Source organism: Phoxinus phoxinus (assembly GCF_949152265.1).
Source record: "Phoxinus phoxinus genome assembly, chromosome: 4".
NCBI classification, from domain to species: Eukaryota; Metazoa; Chordata; class Actinopteri; order Cypriniformes; family Leuciscidae; genus Phoxinus; species Phoxinus phoxinus.
In genome coordinates, this window is record NC_136879.1 from 36,283,508 (window position 1) to 36,304,656 (window position 21,149).

Genomic DNA, 21,149 nt, shown 5'->3' on the forward strand with positions numbered 1-21,149 from the left:
TCTCCAATTATGGGGTTGTGTGATATTGTGCAGTGAAACTAAATATTCAAATATTGTACTAAATATTAGACTAAATCTATTTAAGTATAATTTTTGATCATCATGGCGCCTAAGCTGAAATGCTTTGACAATAACATACTCTTTTTAAAATACTATACTAAAATACTGTTTTGTGTTAATTTGATACATCAGGCTTCTATGACATATAGTATGATATACAGAGAATATGCAGCTCACGCATCTCAATTTTATTCAGAGACCCAAACTGACCAAAAATATGTAATTTGGTGCAGTTGCTGATATTTATATGGCCAAAAAGTAAGATGAAATCCTAAAAGCTTGTAATGTAAATCAATGTTATATTTATAACAGTATAGCAGACTTAAAATATGCCCAATAATAAGATGATATTAAAAATCTTATAGTTTTATGATCAAAGATTTGTATTGTGGGGGACAAAACATATGATGATTGAGAGATGAACAGATAAACGTTCCTCAAAGGCCTGATGTATCATATTTGATAATCACATTTTAACATGATTAAAAATTTTTAAATAAAAATTACGTACGGATAATTTGCTTCATTCCAGTAAGTGTTCATTTTGAAATATTTGCAATATAAAAACGTTTTTATATTTTTAGTAAACTTTACTTACTAGTAAAAATGTCATGACCTGAATGTGGTACAATTATATTTAAGGCCTTTTATTTGCTCAAAATGTTGCTGTACATGTTGCTGTTCAAATAAAACTAAATTAAAGTCGAAACGCGTAACTTAAACAATAACTTTACCAAAAGGAATTGCAAAAATAATGAATATTTTTTTCAATAAAAAGCATTTTTCATTCGTTAAATTGCTTTGCAATTTAATTCCCCAACGTAAAGAACGCCTTTCCAGTGACTGCTCAGCTCGTGCAATGCAAATGTTTGGGTTCAAAATGAACTAATCGAATGGAACGAGAAAGAGAATAAGAAAGGAGGGAAGTGATGAGTAGAAATGAAAAGACACCTTAGCACATTCCCACATTAAAATGCATGAAGACAAGCTTCATATCCTTGAGCAAACCTGTTCATGCTATGCCGGGTTGCACAAATTCAATTACGCATGCTTTCTCTCGCACCTTCCCCCCCCGCCACGACTCCACCCTCATCCCACGCTCCTTACCGATAGTGCAGTGTTCTCCGTTCCATCCCGGGCTGCATTCACACTTCCCGTCCTTGCAGGTCCCGTGTTCGCTGCAGCGCGGGTGACAGGCCCGTTGTTCGCACCCGGCGCCCATCCAGCCCTCGTCGCAGCGACAGCTTCCCGCCACACAGATGCCGTGTCCACCACAGTCCGCTGCGCACAGCTCTGCGGGACGGGGGGGAGAAGGGGTGTTAGCCGAGAGGAGTCGGGACAGGGGGTAAAGAGAAAGCAAATCCACCAGTTATTGTCAGTGATGGGACGGCCACGCTCCACTACCTTGTCTGATGGGTAGTGAAAAGAAATTCCTGCACCTCATAAAGGGGGCAATCCCTTTTGGACAATACAAATCTAATAAGACCATTACAAAGCAGGGGTTCGAGGATTTGTGGGAGGTTTAACAGGGCAGATTTTCTGCTGTGTCTCTTCCTACTTTTTTTTGGGGGGGGGGGGGATTCCTTCTTTTGTTTGGGAGAAAGAAGAAAGAAAAGTCAAAGAACAAAATCCAATTTTGACTTCCTTTAGAAACGGAGACACACGCTGGATCACTGAAGTCGTTTCGCTGCATAAGTAATGAGGTGAAAGCTGAGGAAAAAAGTGTTTTTCGATAAAAGAAAGATCTGTGAGAGGCAATAATTGAGAGTTAATTCACAAATTAAATCTAACACTTGAGATTTCACAAATACAATGGTCTCTGCCTCTGATGGTTCTGGGAAGGTTTGGCTTCACATGTCTAGTGAGTTTGAAATCTTGACATAATGAAAAAGTTCCGGAAACATAAAAAGGATAAAGATGTGGTATAAAGCACAAAACATCAAGTGAAGGGGTAGTTACCATGGAATACTTTTGACATACCCAGCTTTACTTCATCTAAAACTATTTGAAATAATATTTTACTATTTTTTTTAAATAATTATCATCTACGTAGTTTTCATGATCTCATTAGAACTGAAAAATTACATGGAATTTTTGTCCTTAAAAAAAATTGTCATACCACAGATCAATATAAAATGGATTGGCGAAGGCAAAAAGGCAATTAATAATAAATGGGGATCAGTTAAAGGACATATATAATATATACATATATATATTATTTTTTAGATTTGTATGAATTTTAACCACAAACAATAAGAAAATAAAAACAAAAATTATAAAATAAATCAACTAAATTAAAAACTTTCCTGCAATTCTGTAGAATAGCGTGCGCACACACGCACACACACACAAAACACAAGCGCACACACATTTTTATATATAAAAAAACAAAACAAATCACTAATTTTGTGTAATTTATAAGCCGTTTTTCTCATGGGGAGCAAAAAACATTTGCCCACAAGGTCTAAAACATCAGATATTGCCATCTTTGTAGGGGCAAGTTGTCTCCATAATAGGATTTACCAGGCCACACACACACACACGGTTTTAAAAGGTGGATACAATAAACAGATCCATAATAAAAAAAAGCACAAATATTTCCATGCTATGCAAATGAGAGCCCTCTTCAAAGTGTAGAACAGTGGTTATGTAATGCGTTCTAATTATCCAAATCTATGCAGGAGGGAGCCAGAACGAAGGTCGCTTATAGGCCAATAATGAGTCAATTATGTTAATGTAACTCTGCATTATGTCATTGTTACAAATAAAACAGAGTTAAGTTAGTCTTTTCAGGCACAAACCATAACATGGCATTAACAGATTTAAAAGCTTGAAGGCATAAAAAAAACTATTCTTCCCTCATGCTAATTACAACACTGGGCCTTTGTTAAATTATGTAAATGCCCTTAATTTCACATGCAACATTTCAATTAGAGGCATCCTAATGGCATTTCATTGCTTAAAGTTGTCAAGGAGACAAACAGTTGCTCATTTTTTCTCGCTCCTACTCTCCTTTAGTGTCCCTCTTTCAATTCGCAGAGTATTTTTGCCTCTCGCATTCACGCAAAGACGTGATAATGCGAATATCGCGTTCTCATAAAGGTGTTCCTCAAAGCGGTTCTCATAACACGGCAGCCAAGTGGCAGGATGATACCATCTGTGAGTCGTTCCCACAATGCTTCACTGCAGGGCAAAGACGCTCGGAACGTCGTACAATAATTGGGTAACTCCTGCTTGCGTCCTTTAATGGAGGAGGAGAACTAATTGATGCAGATCTTGATTGTTTGCAACAGCTCATTTCAGAATGTGTTGGAGCTGCCAGCCTGCAAACATACCAGAGCTGAAAGCTTTCTTATTCAATTACCAGAAGTGACCAAGAGAACGGAGACAAAAAAAGGTGAAAAAAGCAGGAGTGACAGAGAGGGAGGAAGTGATTTTCAGATTTTAGGAGTGGCCGTATCTTCGTTTAGTTTTGTGGCATAACATTTATTTTATCCCCAACATTTATGTTATAACCATTACCATTACAACTAATGTAATCAAATGTGCAGCAAACAAAACGATTTGCCGCTAATGGTTTCACAGATGTTTGCCAAGGGGGTAAATACACCGTAACTTTACTTTTTTATTTTATTTTATTCTACTTATTTGATATTTAAATTATTTTTTTACATAAAAAAAAAAAAAAATTTCAATTAAATAATATACCAAAGCTCACAATTTGCGCATGCCGGCACAGGAGAGTACAAGTCTCTCAATAATTTAGTCATGCTGCATCTTTCGCTCGAGAAGCCAGGCTTTAAATGGCTATTTCCAGCAAATCCCTCGGATTACATAATAGGTCAGTCTGTCTGCTCGGCATTAAAGTGAAATTCATATTCACAGATAGTTGTGTTTCAAAAGTCTGCTGAGGCAAAATTCCCTTAATCTGATCTCTCAAAACCTTGTGGCGTTTGCAATAGCAGTGACCAAAATAACAATATTGCATCACTGCTTTTGAGCACTTTGAGTGATATTAATAATAAATGTCCCTGTTTCGAAACTGGTGTAGCAAAACAGCATTTGGCTTCCTGCCCTGCGTTACAGAAAAAGACTCCGATAAGTAAACAAATCAAGTCTATTTCCAACTCTAAATGTTTTCAAATAATTTCTGACAATTATGCAATGATTTACAATTACAACGGTTATTGGTATATGATCCTAAAAAAAAAAAATCATGCTTAAATCCTTGAAACTTTTCTTAAAAAAAATTAAAAATAAATTGATGAGTTGGTGTGGTAAGTGAAGGTAAAGCAGTCCTAAAATGCTGTTTAAAAAGTATCCCAGAATGCACCTCAAGTGAGTCAGTTTGACTTACATGTTATCTTCTTCAAAATCACATTCTTTGAGGTGCATTCTGGGATGCTTTTTAGGCATTTTTTTATAGCATTTTAGGACTGCTTTACCTTCACTTACCACATATACATATATAATATTATAGTATCAAAGGAGAGAGTTGTCTGTATAGTTAACAGCATTAGTTGGGAGATATTTTTGAATGGCGCTATATATATGTGGTAAGTGAAGGTAAAGCAGTCCTAAAATGCTGTTTAAAAAGTATCCCAGAATGCACCTCAAGTGAATCAGTTTGACTTACATGTTATCTTCTTCAAAATCACATTCTTTGAGGTGCATTCTGGGATGCTTTTTAAATAGCATTTTAGGACTGCTTTACCTTCACTTACCACATATATATAATAGCGCCATTCAAAAATATCTCCCAACTAATGCTGTTAACTATACAGACAACTCTCTCCTTTGGTACAGTAATATTAGAGCTATTATATTTTATTATAAACTATTATATTCAACTGCTATTTATTGTCAGATATAATAACGGCACTCAAATATTTTTTTTATGTGCTTTGTATATAGCTCAGTTGCAAATGAGGTAGTTTTCATAAACATGTCTTCATGACAAATTTATTTAAAACACATATATATTAACAGCAAATAAGTGTTTTTATAGCTAACTATCAAATTGTGAACATAAATTTTCCTGATGTAAATGCAACGTTAAGCGATATTGTTCACAAGCTGGTTTATTGGCTTTTTTCCGCAGTTGAAACACAGATTGAGCGATTACATGAGACACGATTCTCTTCAGCAAGTTGTACTGTATCTTTCAACATACCTTTTAAGGGTTATTAGTGTTTTTTTTTTTTTATGCTATAACTAAAGTGGAAGAAAAGACTCCACCGCCACTTGAACTGACTGAGGGCAATCAGTCACAACACATTTAAAGTTTTGTAGTACAAAATGCCCTTTTGGTGATAAAAGGACATAATTTGTGATTATTGGATGGGAGGCGTACTACAAATAATGTTTGATTGGGGGAAAAAGTGCACACCTGGCAACCCTGCCTCGAACTTCAGTTGATTCAAAGGATCAAATAAAGCCTGTTTTTTTTTTTTTTTTTTTTTACAGTTAATGCATTATTGTCATGTTAACAGCCTTAAATTCAACAAAAGAGACATTTTATTTACACAGAGTATGAGTTCCAGTGTTAAACGGTGTCCTGCTCCCTGATTGACAGAAAATAATCATCGGCTATTTTTAAACAAATCAGAAAAATAATTGCATTTATCGTCCGATACTGATTGTTTGCTGATAATATAAAATGCACATGTGTATAATTACTTCTGTTAGTTACAAGTTTAAGTGCTTCTCCTGGATTCGAAATGTACTCCAGTCATGATTTCACCTTAAATGGGAGGTAAAATGCCCTTTTCACAAGATGTAAAATAAATCTCTGATGTCCCCAGAGTGTGTGTGTGACATTTTAGCACAAAATACCCCACAGATAATTTTATATAGCATGTTAAAGTTGTCACTTTTGAGGGTTAGCAAAAACGCACCGTTCTGTGTCTGGCCCTTTAAATGCAAATGAGCTGCTGCAGAGGGCGGGGTTTCAAGAGCTAGTGTGTGTTAGCAGCTGCGATTACCTCACGCAGACAAACTAAAATGACAGAAACTGTTCTGCCTTTCATGTTAAGAAGCAACAGGACATTTCTGAATGGTTAGTTGATGAATTTATGTTGTTGATGTGGAGTTAACTATCTTCAATTAGCATATTCTGTCATGGTAATCTATAAATTGCTCGTATAGGAACTGTTGTGAGATGCACACAGAGTGACTTTCTATTGCATGTGAAAAGATGGATGCTAAAGTTTGAGCTGACTCACAAATGTACTCGACTACAACAACTCTTCCTCTTCTCAACATGGACTGCGTGTTCCCGGGGGCGGGGCTTATGTACATTTTAGGGTTGCTGATGTCACTAACCCGGGAGGAATGTTGTGTAGTCCCTACCAGCCGTTTGTTGTAGTCCTTTTCTTTAAAAGCAAATGTCTTCCTTTGCTTTGAACTTTGAGCGTTGTAACTTTGCAGATGTTGTTTATGCTCAAACAGCAACATTACACACTAACTAAAGTTAGAAAAGCTTTAACTAAACCAAAACCGCAGGTGTGTGAGACTCCTGTCCGGTGGGATGTAAGAAGACATCAGTGTACCAGCTTGAGGGGAAATCAAAGCACACTTTCCACAGGTCACTGTAAGAGCCTGGCTCTCGTCCTCCGCCGTGAGGTGCTAAACTGCTTTAGCTGTATCAGACGCTGCCATTTCACCCCCGCCTCCTGATGGAGGTCTAACTAGCGTGACTGAAACAGCTCAAATGTGGAAAAATCTCTGTGAAAAGGTGGTCAGGCATGACCGGGAGAGGGGTCGAGAAGAGGGGACACTTAAGTGTTTCGAAACCATGGAGAATTTGACCAAACTGCCTATTCTTGATGGGATAAAAGAAAGGAAAGGAAACAGTGCTAACTTTATCAGCCGAGTTGCTTAATTCAGAAGGAAAAATGTCTTTGAAGTGTTTCTAATTTAAGCGTTCTATTATGGCCAATAGACTGAGCGTTTACCGAAGCACTTTGCATATATTGTTTTCTCTGAATTTTCTCAATCACACGAGCCGAGAACAGTGAGGTAAATTATGTGAAGCATGAAATTACACCCCGACACCTGTAGTCACCGCTGTCATGGCAACAGGTGGCGTGAAGATTAGCAACGATAAGCTGCATCAAGTTTCATTTAGAGGGTTTAGGAGATTTTAACAGGAATCAGTTTGTGCGCAGGCACGCAGAAATATGTGATGAGCCGCTCACAAAGAGATGAATTCACAAACACAGGTGTACGATTTGCCCTTCAGATTAGTGTGACGCTAACACTGTCCCCCATACTGCGCTCGGAGACACTATGATCAGATCGGCGGGTATTTGTATGAGATACTTAAATGATTATTAAATCAGTCAAGTAGTTTCGTGCTACGGTGCGTTCTATCAGTTGCAGTTCTGGCACCTCAGACTCAACATACTGTACAACGCGACGTACATTCACATCACGCGTTAACGCAGAGGTACGGGACACTGCCATTCACAAACGTTCATTATTTGCATGTGCTTTAAAGCTTTGCCGGTTAAACAATTCAATCGCGTGCAGATGCGCTGTTCTAACATGCGCTTTTCTTAGTCCAGTAACCAGGCTTTTAGTGCCTGTGAGCTTCAGGTGTATGCGCTAAGTTCTCTTTCGAGTCTAATACTGTCAAATAAACACATTTACATTAACACAGTTGGTTATGTCTAAAGTGAAAGCAAATATTTGAGAGAAAATCAGGTGCGTGTCATATGTGTGTTTATTAGACGCGTCGCATGTCTTAAAGTGACAGTAGCCTTATAGTAAACATGTTACCACTTCTCCTAAAGGGATAGTTCACCCAAAAATGAGTAAATCCTGCCATTATTTACTTACTCTAATGTTGTTCCAAACCTGTATTAATTTCTTTCTTGTGCTGAACACAAAAGAAGATATTTTGAATGATGTGGGTCACCAAACTGGTCCGTATTGACTTCCAGTTCTAAAGCAGGGAAAATATACTATGGAAGTCACTGGGGACCAGCAACTGTTTAGTGACCCACATTCTACTAAATAACTTTTATTCTCAACAGAAGAAAGAAACCTATTCAGTTTTAAAACAACTTGAGAGTAAATGATGACTTTGGGGGAACTCTCCATTTAAATGTTAATAAAACAACAAAACACAAAGAGAAAATCATTCACTGCTCTGAGAACTTTAATAGTAGTTTTAATAAGAATCAATGTATAATTTATACAGTGAAGTCTATGGAGTGTTTTATTTTCATATTTGTGGATTTAATTACTTTCTTCAATGCTACTGCTAAATACACCTACTGTATCTGAGAAAATAAAGCACTGTTTATTTCAGTTGTATATTAAGTTGTGTATGTGTAATGTGTAATATCTTTGTTATTATTTTTTAATAACAAAGAAAATGACAAAGATTTTTTTATATTCACCACTTTGGCGTAAATTTCTGACATTCTTTTTTTATGTCATATATTTGTTACCCAAGTCTTTGTTTTTAAAATAGTGACATTAGTTTGGCTGTAATTCTCAGTCACTTGCAAAATAGTAAAACCAACATGAAAAAGAATCGTGATTTTCCAAAATAATAATAATCGTGATATGATTTTTGCCATATCGCCCACCCCTAATATATATACAGTATATATATATTTCTCTTTATTTTTATTTTATTTTTTATAGAATATGACATTTGTGATGATCTCGTTTATTTGACTGTCTTTATACTAGTAATTATTATTTGTCTTGCAACTTACGAGTAATACGACTATATGAGAGCGTGAAGACAGATGTTTTAAGTGTTTCAGATTTACTTCAGTATATTTCATTATCGAAAACTATGATGAAAAATATTCGTCGAAGAGACGATGACGACACCGAGGTCATTAAACGATAAAAGACGAGACTAAAATCCAGTTAAAAATGAAAACTTAACCAAAATCTCCCTTTACTTGTTGAAAAAAAAACATTTTACAGAGACCAACTTGCTTTCATGCTTGCGGTTGCCAGATCTCAAGAGTCTAAATCCCCCAATCAGAGCTTTTCTGTTAAAAGAACACATTTGTCTGCACGTGTTTTACTTCAATCTGGCAACTGTTTACTACTTTCAATCCGGCAACCATGCACACGTGGTTAAATAAAATAAAATAGAAAAATAAATTAAAAGTTGAAAAACTGAAAAAAAAAAAAAAAATCTGATGGCACTGACACTGATTGGTGCACACAAATGAAAATAACTAAATAGTTCTTCTGTTCATTTAGTTAAAACAATAATAAGCTAAATAAATACAAAGTAACAAGGCTGAAATAGGGAAGAGAACATGACAACATAATATACATTTGGTCATTCCCCCACTGTACTGACCTGTGGAGCAGTCGTGACCGGTCCAGTTGGGGTCACAGTTACAAGTGTTGGTGTCAGCCAAGAAGGTCCCGTGTCCAGAGCACTGCTCCATACATGAAGCACGTGGACTTTCGCATCCAGGACCTCCCCAACCTACAAAACAGTGGCACTCTCCACGCACACAGACACCTCTCCCTGAGCAGGTCGGGTCCAGGCAGTCCACTGCACAAAAACACACAGCACAGGTATTCATTAACTCATTTTCCACATAGCTAATTCAAAGCAGAAATCAAAAGTAAAAACACATCAGAAGAGCCATTTCCCATCAGACCAAACTCATCATCAAAGACAAGCGCACTATATCAAACTTGCATGTATTCACATCAAACTGCCATAGCTCAGTGTCCCCTGCTGTTCATCTTCCTTTCATTGTGTGACTCAGGCCTTAGTCATCCATCCTACGGACCAAAAAAGAAGACCTCTAGAGGTTTAGCTCTTGTAGCGGAGAGCGCGCCGCATGCCCAGCCGCGTCTGAGGAGGCCTGACACTTCTAAAAACCCTGAGAGCAACAGGATTTACAAACGGTCAAATTAAATGGCAGCATTCGCTGTCGTGCAGTAAACTGGCAGGTGGGAAGAGTGTTGCTCTCTCTCTCTGACTTCTCTAGCTGCTGGTAATGAGATTTCCTCCCAGCGCCGGGAAGGGAAAAGACTGGCGCGGTCGGAGCATGTTCTGCTAAATTGAAAAGCGATGCTGGATGTGGTCCCCCCCACTTACTGTGAACCCAGAACCAAGCGTGACAGAATGCAAACAAGGACACCTACAATGGCCCATGGGCAAAAAACTCAGCTTCCTGTACCCATGTTACCCTTAATTCAGTTCTAATCCTTGTTGAAGAATGAACTGGGATCAGTTACGCCCAACAAACATTCTCAAGACGAATAAAGTAAACACTTTTGCAGTTTTTGAAACCCATTTGACTTCAAATATGACATCCGCGAAAACAGATATTCAAAAGGAAAAAAAATTAGGCATCAGGATTGCACACTATTTAGAACTGAACTGAGAATGCCTTTGTAGTAACAAAGTAAACATTTTAATAAACTGAAATTCAAAAGGATTAATATGTCATTCTTAACTAGAAAACTAGTTAAAAAAATGAATGAATACATAATAAAATGCTAAAACAAACAAATGAATGCAATAATGCTAGAGCGAATGATGGAACGCTAGAACAAACAAATGATTAAATGTTTAAACAAACAATCAATAGATTGCTAAAATGAAATATAGAATGCTAAAACAAACAAATAATAGAACGCTAGAACGAACAATAGAATGCTAAAACAAACAAACAATAGAATGATAGAACGAACAACAGAATACTAAAACAAAACAATAGAATGCAAGAACGAATGATACAATGCTAAAACAAACAACAGAATGATACAACAAATAATACAATGCTAATACAAACAAACAATAGAGTGATAAAACAAATGATACAACGCGAAAACAAACAAACGATAGAATGCTAGAACAAACAACAGAATGCTAAAACAAAAACAATAACAATAGAATGATATAATGAACAACAGAATGTTTAAACAAACAAGCAATAGAATGCTAGAATGAACGATTTAACGCTAAAACAAATAAACAATAGAATGCTAGAAAAAAAAAAAGATCTATGAAAGTCTAAACGAACAAACAGACAAACAATAGATAGCTAGTAATAACCAATTGTGGACAAACACTATTTTTCAAAATGCATTTATTTTTTCTTGTCATTACAATTCATATTTGTGTGGGTCTGGCCTGTTCAAATTCCAACTCATGAACTGATTACTATAATTATAATTTAAATAAGTAGAAACAGTAATATTGTGATATATTACAATAAAAAAAAAAAACGTTTCCAATTTGTAATATATTTTAAAATGAAATTTATCCCTGTGATGCAAAGCGGAATTTTCAGCATCATTACTCCAGTCTTCAGGAATCATTCTAATATGCTCAAGAAACATTTATTATTATAATCAATGTTGAAAACCGTTTTTGGCTTCGTGATTTTTTTTCTAAAGATACTTTGATGAATAAAAAGTTCAAAAGAACAGCATTTCTTTAAAACAGACTTTCGTAAAAGTCTTTACTGCCACTTTTGTGTTCATTTCATTGGGAAAAACGCTTGCCGCCTCCAAACTTTTGTACGGTAGTGTATAACTATGCGGAAATGAAGGTGTGAAACCAGAATGTGCCCTCACAGATGGCTAACATGAGGCCAGCTGGGACATGATGGGAAAGGAGGGATGGGGTCGCTACATTGCCGACTCCCTTTACCATGACACAAATGGGTGGAGAGGCCGTTCCTATAGATGAGCAGGAGTTCGGGTCTCTTAGCAGATGGTTTGGGCACAAGGCACAGAGATCATAGGCTAAATGACAAGAGCCTCTCTCCTGGCAATTAATCATCACCGCCTGAAGGTCGCGGCGAAGAAAGGTAGAACCGTTAAAGGGCCAGCGTCGGCATTCTCTTCCTCGTCGGCCGACGGTGAGACCCGAAATAGAATCGCCGGGGGTCAGAAGAGTCAGAACGTACCATTTGTCAAAATCGCCCACATCATTTTTCATCTTCAAATGAGAGCCTTCAAAAAACTGCCAAACACAATGGCTACTTTAATCTTATCTCTTCACAGCTCGGTCGCCCCTGTCGTCGGGCGGCTGCGGTCTCAGCTCAGGCTTCTCAGTGCAAATTTGACTTATTGGATCTTGACCCAAATGAATTGTTCTTCTCTTAATGGATTGCTTTGGACCCTCGGAAGTATCCATAATGCATGTGGAGGAGCGAGGAGACTTCCTAGGCGTAACGAGACGAGTCGGATACTTATGGGCCTGCTCGAAAACTCGAAGGTCATGTACGCCCATCTTAAATATTCAGAAGGGTACGTATGCATACTAAAAAAGGCCAAGACGGGCCTCTTTCTACATTTCTGTGTGATTTGGTGCATAAAAATGTGGTGCATAAAAAAAGAGCAACACTAAAATAGCTCAGACATTGTATAATGTATTGCAGATTGTATAAGAGCAGGTGATATTACACACACACACAAAAGCTGGGAAGTTTTCTATTGTAATGTATTTCTAATGTAATTTATCCCTGTAATCCAAGCTGAATTTTCAGCATTATTACTCCAGTCTTCAATGTCACATGATCCTCCAGAAATCATTCTGATATGCTGATTTGCTGTCCAAGAAACATGTATTATTACTATCAATGTTGAAAACAGTCGTGCTGCTTCATATTTATGTGGATTTTTTTTTGTGTGTGATTATTTGATGAAGAGAAAGTTCAAAAGAACAACATTTATTTGAAATAGAAACCTTTTTTAACATTATAATATGTCTTTACAGTCACTTTTGATCAACTGAATGCATCCTTACTGATTTCTTAAAAAAAATAATAATAATTTAAAACCTTACTTAACCCAAACTTTTGATTGGTATTTGGTAGTGTATCAATATCCAGCAGCAAAAACGGTTTTCAACATTAATAATAAGAAAGGTTTCTAGAGCATCAAATCAGAATATTAGTATGATTTCTGAAGGATCATGTGACACTGAAGACTGGACTTTTAATATTTTTTTTTTTATAAAAAACAAAACAACAAAAACATTTACCAGTAGTGTATATTGTGTGCAAGTTTTTTAAATAAAATATACTCTGGTACCTTCTTCGCAGTTCTCTCCTTTGTAGCCTGGATTACAGATGCAAGTTCCCACAATGCATGTGCCGTGTCCGCTGCAGGTTATGTCGATGCATTGGTTAGTGGGAACATCACATTCGGATCCTTTCCAACCGCTGTGACACATGCAGCGGCCTTTGAGGTACTGACCGTTCCCACTGCAAAGCACCGGACAGGACGCTGGAGGGAACACACACATGTCAAAGAGCTGCCAGCTCGGGCTGGCCTGCCGGACTCAACTCATGTCCGTGTGGAAATCAATATGAGCACTGCAGCAGAAGCTACAGTAGTAGAAGTACGTGAGACCACATCGATCCAGAAGTTTTATGTATGAACAAGGGATTTGTGAATAGCGAATGATCAGAGACTGGAATAAGAAACATTCAAACAGCAGTGAGAAAACAGAATTCATGTATGAAAAATCAATGTTGAAGTGACGGGGCACAAGGGAACCAAAATTGTTACCTTGATGTCTGGCAAAATGCCACAGTTACAACGTGACTATACTTGTTCTTCTCGTGAACCCTAATGCATACATTTTGAAGTGATATATACACCTTTCAATACTACTATATTGTATATATAGTATCTTGATGTCTTTACATTATGAAGCACTTTAAATTCAATTTACCGTGTTCATTTAATTTATTATTTATGGGAAGAAATGACGTTACAATTATCAACCTATTTAACGCAGACCCACGTAGGTCATCTTACATTGTATACAGTTGATTGATGACAAATATGAAGCATTGATTTTATAATCTCAGGGCAACACACACAGCGGTGTTTAATTTTTAAATGAATGCACGTTTTGAGCGAATCAATCGGGCAAACCAATGATTCAATGACTTACTCATTTAGACATTTACCGCCACTTATTGGCAGTTTTAGTTTCTTATCTAGAGTATTAATTTAATTACAACAAAAATATTTCATTTCTCCATACAGTATTAATAAAAAAAAACATTAAAGGTATAGTTTACCCCATTTTTTTTAATTCTGTCATCATTTACCCACCCTGTCCGTTAAAGGACAAGTTCGGTATTTTACACTTAAAGCCCTATTTACAGATCGTATCTGATGAAATAGAACGGTTAAGTTTAAAATTTGGACACATGTTCCAGTCCCGAGAATTTTGGGTTTATTTCGCTTCCCCCCCACCCCCACACAATGGTTGTCTATGGCCACTGGAAGATTCCTTCCTAAAACACATTAAACTTTCGTTTACAAAGACGTGAAACTCACCGAGTGGTCAGGGGTGTTCACTGATACGGGCCCAAAAAAAATCGCTGAAAAAGATGCATTCCAACAGGTTTTATCGTAGTGTTTGTCCACCTCCATTGACTTGTATTGAATGTGCTGTGTGAGGTACGATATTCCTCCGCCGCTTCTTCTTCTGCTTCTTCTGTGTATTCAATGAAATGCCAGCGGTTTGCTTGCAATCGGCAAAGGTGCATTATCGCCACCAACTGGTGTCTATTATTCAAGCTCTCAACGGAAGAATCTGGGTGTGACGCGTTCGGCAAAATAGGTCCACAAAAGCTAAATAAACCTAAAATTCTCGGGACAGGAGCATGTGTCCAAATTTTAATCTTAACCGTTCTATTTCATCAGATACGGTCTGTAAACAGGGCTTTAAGTGTAAAATACCGAACTTGTCCTTTAAGGCCTAAAAGTTTATTATAAATTCTATGTTGAATCAAACAAAGTAAAAAAAAAATTAAGCTACTTTTTGTAATTTCTATTTGATGCTTGTCTCATTTAACACAATAATGACTTTAAATTAATTATTGGGGATCATTTCTCAGCCAAATTTAATATGCGATTAATTCGATTAATTAATCGCCACATCGTTTAATTAATTAGATTACAAATTTTAAATCGCTTGACAACACACACACACACACACACACACACACACACACACACACACACACACACACACACACACACACACACACACACACACACACACACACACACACACACACACACACACACACACACACACACACACACACACACACACACACACTTTAATTTAACTTTTAGTACAATGATTTATTCCATGACAGTCACTTACAGTATATAGCTGAAAAACATGGCTACCATGATTATATTTGTAAGAAACAGAAAACGCATGTGTGACAGAGAAAGTGAAGCGATTGCAGGGATGAAGGACCAAAAGTAACGAACACAGAAAAGTAGGCTAATGGAGGAGTAGGTAAACAGAGATCTCACCTCTGCTGCAGTCGGGTCCTCTAAAGCCAGGGAAACAGTGGCAGTTTCCAGCCACACAGTCTCCATTTCCAAAACAGTTACTAGGACAGTCATCGATGGAGTCTGCAAGAGAATGGCATCGATGTTTGTCAGAATGCTGCTCACATTCATCAGCGCTTCACCTGCTGGATTCAGTTTATTCTCTTTCCCTAAAGAATGCGAGGGAAAGCTTCATTTCCTGTTGTACTCTAGGTTCCGTTTCAATTTTAAAGGGGTCATATGAGTCAAGATTTTCCTTGATCTTTCAAAATATGAGTTCACAATGAAAACATACTGTAACTTTCAGAACTCAAAACTCTATCCCCAGGCCAAATAATGAAACTAAGCATGAAAAACAGCTCAAAGACAGAACTGATATTAAAGTGTTGTTACTTATTTTGATTTTAGAATATAACAGAGGTTGCTAACATGGAGGTCTTTTGGAGGTGATTTTTTTTCATATGCTAAAATACGAAAAAGTGTAAACGCTTTCAAAACACATTTTGTTTGATCATCCCGATCAGTCCAACATATAAATATTGGGTCAGTTTTAGGCAGAGCTATATATTTGCCTGATCGATGGCAGAGAGGGGTGTGTTCAGCGAAATGTCAAAATGTTTGCGATTTTAATAATGTAAAAATAGTGACAAAAATCACCTTTAAGCTTGACTAATATTATAACAGAATTTGTTTTACAAAGTACATGTATGGTAGCCGATAAAAAGTGATCGTTTTGAGAAATATTCAAATCAAGTACAGGTATAACAAAAGCATGACTTCTTCCATAAATATGAGTAAACAAAGTGCAACATTTTCTGTTAGCCAGCAGGTCTAAGGTGAAGTGGAACTCGAGTGGAGCCACTTGACGAATTTACTTCAGCCTAATGAGGAACTCTGTAATTACTGTAGCTGCTTTTGTGACACGGCAATAACATTGAGCATTGCAAAAACCAACACGAGTGCATGACACGTCCAGTGACACGGCTAATGGAAACTCCATCTAACACCCTCCTTCAGTGAAGCGTGCTAATTTAAATGCGAGGAATGTCGACATGTCAATTACAAGATTTCTGACTTAAGCAGGAGTATATATAAAAGGGGTTTATTACAGATTGCGGATATATTAGACAGACTCCTGGTGTGAAGAAGTGGTGCTTGATTCTTGGTAGACATCGTCTGTTCACACCGACGGCAATCTAGAAGCATTTAGATAACGGTCTTAAGTGATCAAGGCATCACAGATTTAAAACTCATGAATATGAATTAGTGTGTTCATAAATATGCATAAAGGGTCTATATAACATATGGATACACAGATCAGGTCTGTAAAAGACTAAGTACTCCAAGTCTAAACTCACATGCAAACAATGACATTAGTAAGTTTAAAAAAATAATGTAACTAATGTAAATAATGAATTTTTTTTTTCAACATAAAACTCTTTACAGAGTGATTTGCAATCATTCTTGATGACCGATTAAAGTCCTCAAGTGGACTTTTTATTTGATAACTTCATTGCTACATCTGCCGCTGTCTGTCCCGGGATTCTGTAGCTTAGTGGATAAACACATGGATCAAACACCAAATGCTAAGCATGAATCACTTTCTGCGACTGATAACAACGGCAACGGAGGCACAGAAAAGCATTAAAGCAAACAAATGTGTGCTAGATCGTCACTTGTTATAACACACATGGGGAAAAAAGGGCATTTTTTAAAATTGGAACAACTTCCTCTGTATTAGATATATTATTCCATAAAGCGGTGGGGACAAATTTGCCCACTGTGAACTTAAATGACGACATGCAGTAAATTTACTGACGTGATAAACTTCCGTTTTTGTACTGAGGCAAATCCGCACACAATTCTGTGCAGTTAAAATCAGACGCAACCTGAATTAAACATGAAATGGCAGTGAAAAATATTCCCTCTCTAAGGAGTCACTGGTGCGCCTGTGGTTGAGCTCTCTCGACAAAGATGCTTTTGTGCCGGACAAAGGGCTGGAAATGTGAGCCCGGACACAGCCTTCCCCTTCCTCAAGAGAGTCAATCATCGCAGAGGATGCAACAGACGGGAAGCTGAACGGAGGGAAGGGGGGGGGGAGAAAAGAAGGAGAGAGGGCGGTAACTAGACTGTGCCGCAGAGAATGTTTTTGAGCGAATTTTAAAAGGCACAAGTCTCTTGATGTGAGAGGAAAAGGCTGGCAGATTGGCCATCCCCTGGTACACCCGAGCCTATCAAGACTTCGGTAGGGTGTTTGATGGCTTCCAGTCTCCATTTCTAAGCCTAGGGCACATACAGGTCCCTCAAAACCCAGTGGTGGCTATAGACGGGGGTGTATATGTGTATAGTACCCTAAAAATAAATAAGTCTATGCCATTTGTATTTACGTCAACAGATACAATTATACACAAGATGGCTTTTTCACTTCATATCTGTCAAGAAAGTCTCTACAATCTATCTCTCGCAGTGACTGTCACTCTCATGTAAAGCATTTTTGACACTACGGCTGATCTGAGTTCAGTACCGCAGTCCAGACCCGGCACTTCCCTTCAAAGCTGTCACATATAATTCCATCTTTAAGTCTGTGTCCAGCCATGAATTTGAAAAAGTGTCCAGATTTCTTCATGCTTTAAAGACTTTTATCAATGTCACACACAGGAGAACACAAGAGTATTTAACCTGTCTGGTCGTTATATTTCCTATACAAGCCCTAAAGAAAAGTGTATCATTTCCATGCTATTACTGGGTGACTGCTGGGTGGATGCTCATTGTTTCAAAACAAAAGCCTCCACCTTCAAGTCTTTATGATATACTGTTCTCAACATAGGGCTCGGGTTTCTCGTTCAAATGTAGCCTGGAAATCCAGACGCAAATCTGAAAGATTAAGGGTCTGGCATTGAGTAATGAAAATCGCCCAACTCGAGGGGCGGCACCAAGCATGCATTTGAAAATCTCACTGCACGCAATTGGATAACACTACGACCAATCAGAACAATACACGGGGTGACGCCCCATACGCTTAGCTACCAGCAGAGCTAACTGTTAGATTTGACTCTTGCCGTATCCGGTCGGCAAAACAGCAAAAACGTCCTTCTTGCAAAGGAACGATTCGAGTGGCGTCTTCTGTTTCTCTTTTAGATAAAAAGCCAAGTCTAACTCGTTCATTGTAGCGGCCAAAGCCGTTTCAAACAACTGGTGTTCATCCATAACCATCTTGCAATGTTTACTAATGACTTCGACGTCGCAGCGCTGTCGTCATCTGTTTACCAGATACACCGATGTGATTGGTGCAACTTGGCTACAAGGACATAGTTAATGAGAATCATTACTCAACGCCAGAATGACTCGCTGAGCAAATTCAAATTGTGCTCTTGCGAGAACTCTGGATTTCCAGGGTAATTCGAATGTAAGTCTATTAGGTTTGTCGGCCATTTTATAATCCACCTAAATAACGATTAAGACCAGTTTACAGTAAGTGTATAACATAAAAATGTGATGATGAAGATGTAGATCAATCACTGAAGTACTGTAGGTGTCGCTGCGCAGTTTTCCATTTCTGACACCAGCTTCTTCGCAGAGAAGAAAGAAGTCAAACAGTTTTTACATGTTTTATGTAACAGCAGTTGTTCTGGGCATGTGACCTAAAACGCAACTCTGGTTGGCCAGTTTTCTTTCCAGTGCAATAGAACTTAGAAATGTAGAGCTATAATGGCCCCATTGATAGCATGCAAACATTTGTGTTGGTCCGAACAGATTAATTAACAAACTGATTCTCAACAAACATTCACCTTGGAGTGAAACTGCGGTTTAACTCCAAGTATAAGCAAGTATATGAATGAAGTATACAGTAAGTAATGATTACACACATCCCCTTTAGTCTCTTGAACTGATCTGACATTAATTACTCCTGTTTGCTCTTGTTTACTGTTGTCCTTGGCTTCAATCTCTGATAAATATCTAATATTAGAACTGTTGTTGAAGGCCTGTCGGCTGCTCTGAAGGCCGAGGGACCAGAGCAATCAGCAAGCCACACAGCAAGAGACGCATCCTTGATAACTTTGACAACAGAAGACCACATGGCGGGGACAAATGAGACTGTGTCGCGCATGGGACGGATACCATAGCTCCGTAATGAGGAGTCATGAGAATTATGGTGAGAGAGGCAAAAAGAATTTTAAAAAAATGAAAGGAAACAAAAATAGAGATTCACAGAGAGAGAAAGAGGAAGAACAATAGAGATATTCAACTTTAGGTCCCTTATGGATCACGGCATATGTGTACTCTGAGGAAATCTGTATTGCTCGGAGGTTGCTCTTCTAGCTCCAGAGATTTCATTGAGATGTCAAGTCTATAAAATGAACGCGGATTGTATAGTATTATTACATTCGCCTTGCAAGACTGTTAAAAAAAAATGTTCATTTTGAAATCTGACTTTTGATTGCACAGTTTGAAACACTGTCAAGATAATTTCAGGAACTCTACAGATGTCATTCTGAGATCTGAGATGCAGGAGACTTAAGAATCTCCATTTGCAATACATTTAATCTCACTGCAATCTATGAGAGCCAAATAGAAATATAAAAAAATCCCTTTGCGATTTCTTTTCTATTATTCACATACATGCATAAAGGAATACTATTATGGAAGTGTGCACTACTAGTGACCAACTGTCAAAACAAAAATGTATTTTTTTAATGTCTTTTGTGTCCTGAACAGTTCCCCGTCCACGATTGGTCAAGACAAACAAAGAACCATTGGTCAGGAAGCCAAAACAAATAGTGTAATGTTTTGAAAAAGCCTCAGTGACAGTGTTTACTAAGGGTTTATTCAATGTTTCTGTACAGAAAACCGGGTGCAGTTTGAATCCTGCTGAAGGTCGCCATCTACCTGACCTACTTTCTTTCAGTCTCTCTCACCCTCTCAATCTCCTTGTTCTTCACCTCCGCTTTCACATCTCAGACATGATTCCTATTCCAGGCCCTCTTTCTCTGAAGCCCACCGTCTTGGCCCTGAACCGCAGGTGGCCAACAAACTCCCAATGGAGGTTGCATTCAAGAGCACGAACACAGTATAAACAGACCGGCTCTTTCTCTCCTCATCTTCCGCCACCCAAAACCACCATGTCATGTCTCGTATATACGAGGTATCGTATTCTGTCCTTGCTGGGGGTGATAGGGCGCAGTGCCGTCTTTCCCCCGATGAGCTTGAACTGCAGAAATGGATGTGTGGCAGACACACTCGCATCGATCGACAGGCTGGCAAACCCCTCCTCCCTGCCGTCGCAGATGGACCATGGCCCAGGAGCGTTTAATTAAAGAGCATGTGAGAACAGCTCCCAGCTGCCACCTCTACGAAAGCCGAAACCTCACGACGGCCTCGAGCTCTGCCCTCCCTCCTGACGCACTCATGCTAATCAAAGCCGCTTTCAGGATGCGGAACGGAAAGGACAAAATCAAAATCGCTTCCATCAGGCATGGCAAAGTCTTTCACAGCAAAAAAAATAAAAAATTGCACGTGAATATGATCAAATAATGACCAGTAATATGCATGGGGGAACGGAAGGGTCGTCAATCAGAAGCTTTGAATCAAGGCCACTGTGTTCTATGCAAATAGACAGCAAATGGGAAGCGGGATTCGCTGGGAGGCACTCAAAAAACTAACAAGAGTCTTACGAGCCATCAGTGAAGAACACACGCAGGCATAGAGAAGCACTGCTCATTTCCGCAATCTTTCTTATTCAAATCCACCTTGATTACTCTGTAGAG

The 21,149-nt window shown here is 38.2% G+C and overlaps 1 protein-coding gene across 1 annotated transcript in view; it reads right to left on the reverse strand.

Annotated features, from left to right (window-relative positions):
• Positions 1 to 21,149, reverse strand: part of tenm4 (teneurin transmembrane protein 4) — a 240,272-nt gene that overhangs the window by 72,376 nt on the left and 146,747 nt on the right. The window contains exons 12-15 of the mRNA XM_079608835.1: positions 15,367 to 15,468; positions 13,108 to 13,302; positions 9,401 to 9,601; positions 1,106 to 1,353 (exon numbers count right to left, since the gene is read on the reverse strand). Of these exons, the coding sequence (XP_079464961.1) occupies positions 1,106 to 1,353; positions 9,401 to 9,601; positions 13,108 to 13,302; positions 15,367 to 15,468 (746 nt within the window). The remainder of the gene's footprint in view (positions 1 to 1,105; positions 1,354 to 9,400; positions 9,602 to 13,107; positions 13,303 to 15,366; positions 15,469 to 21,149) is intronic.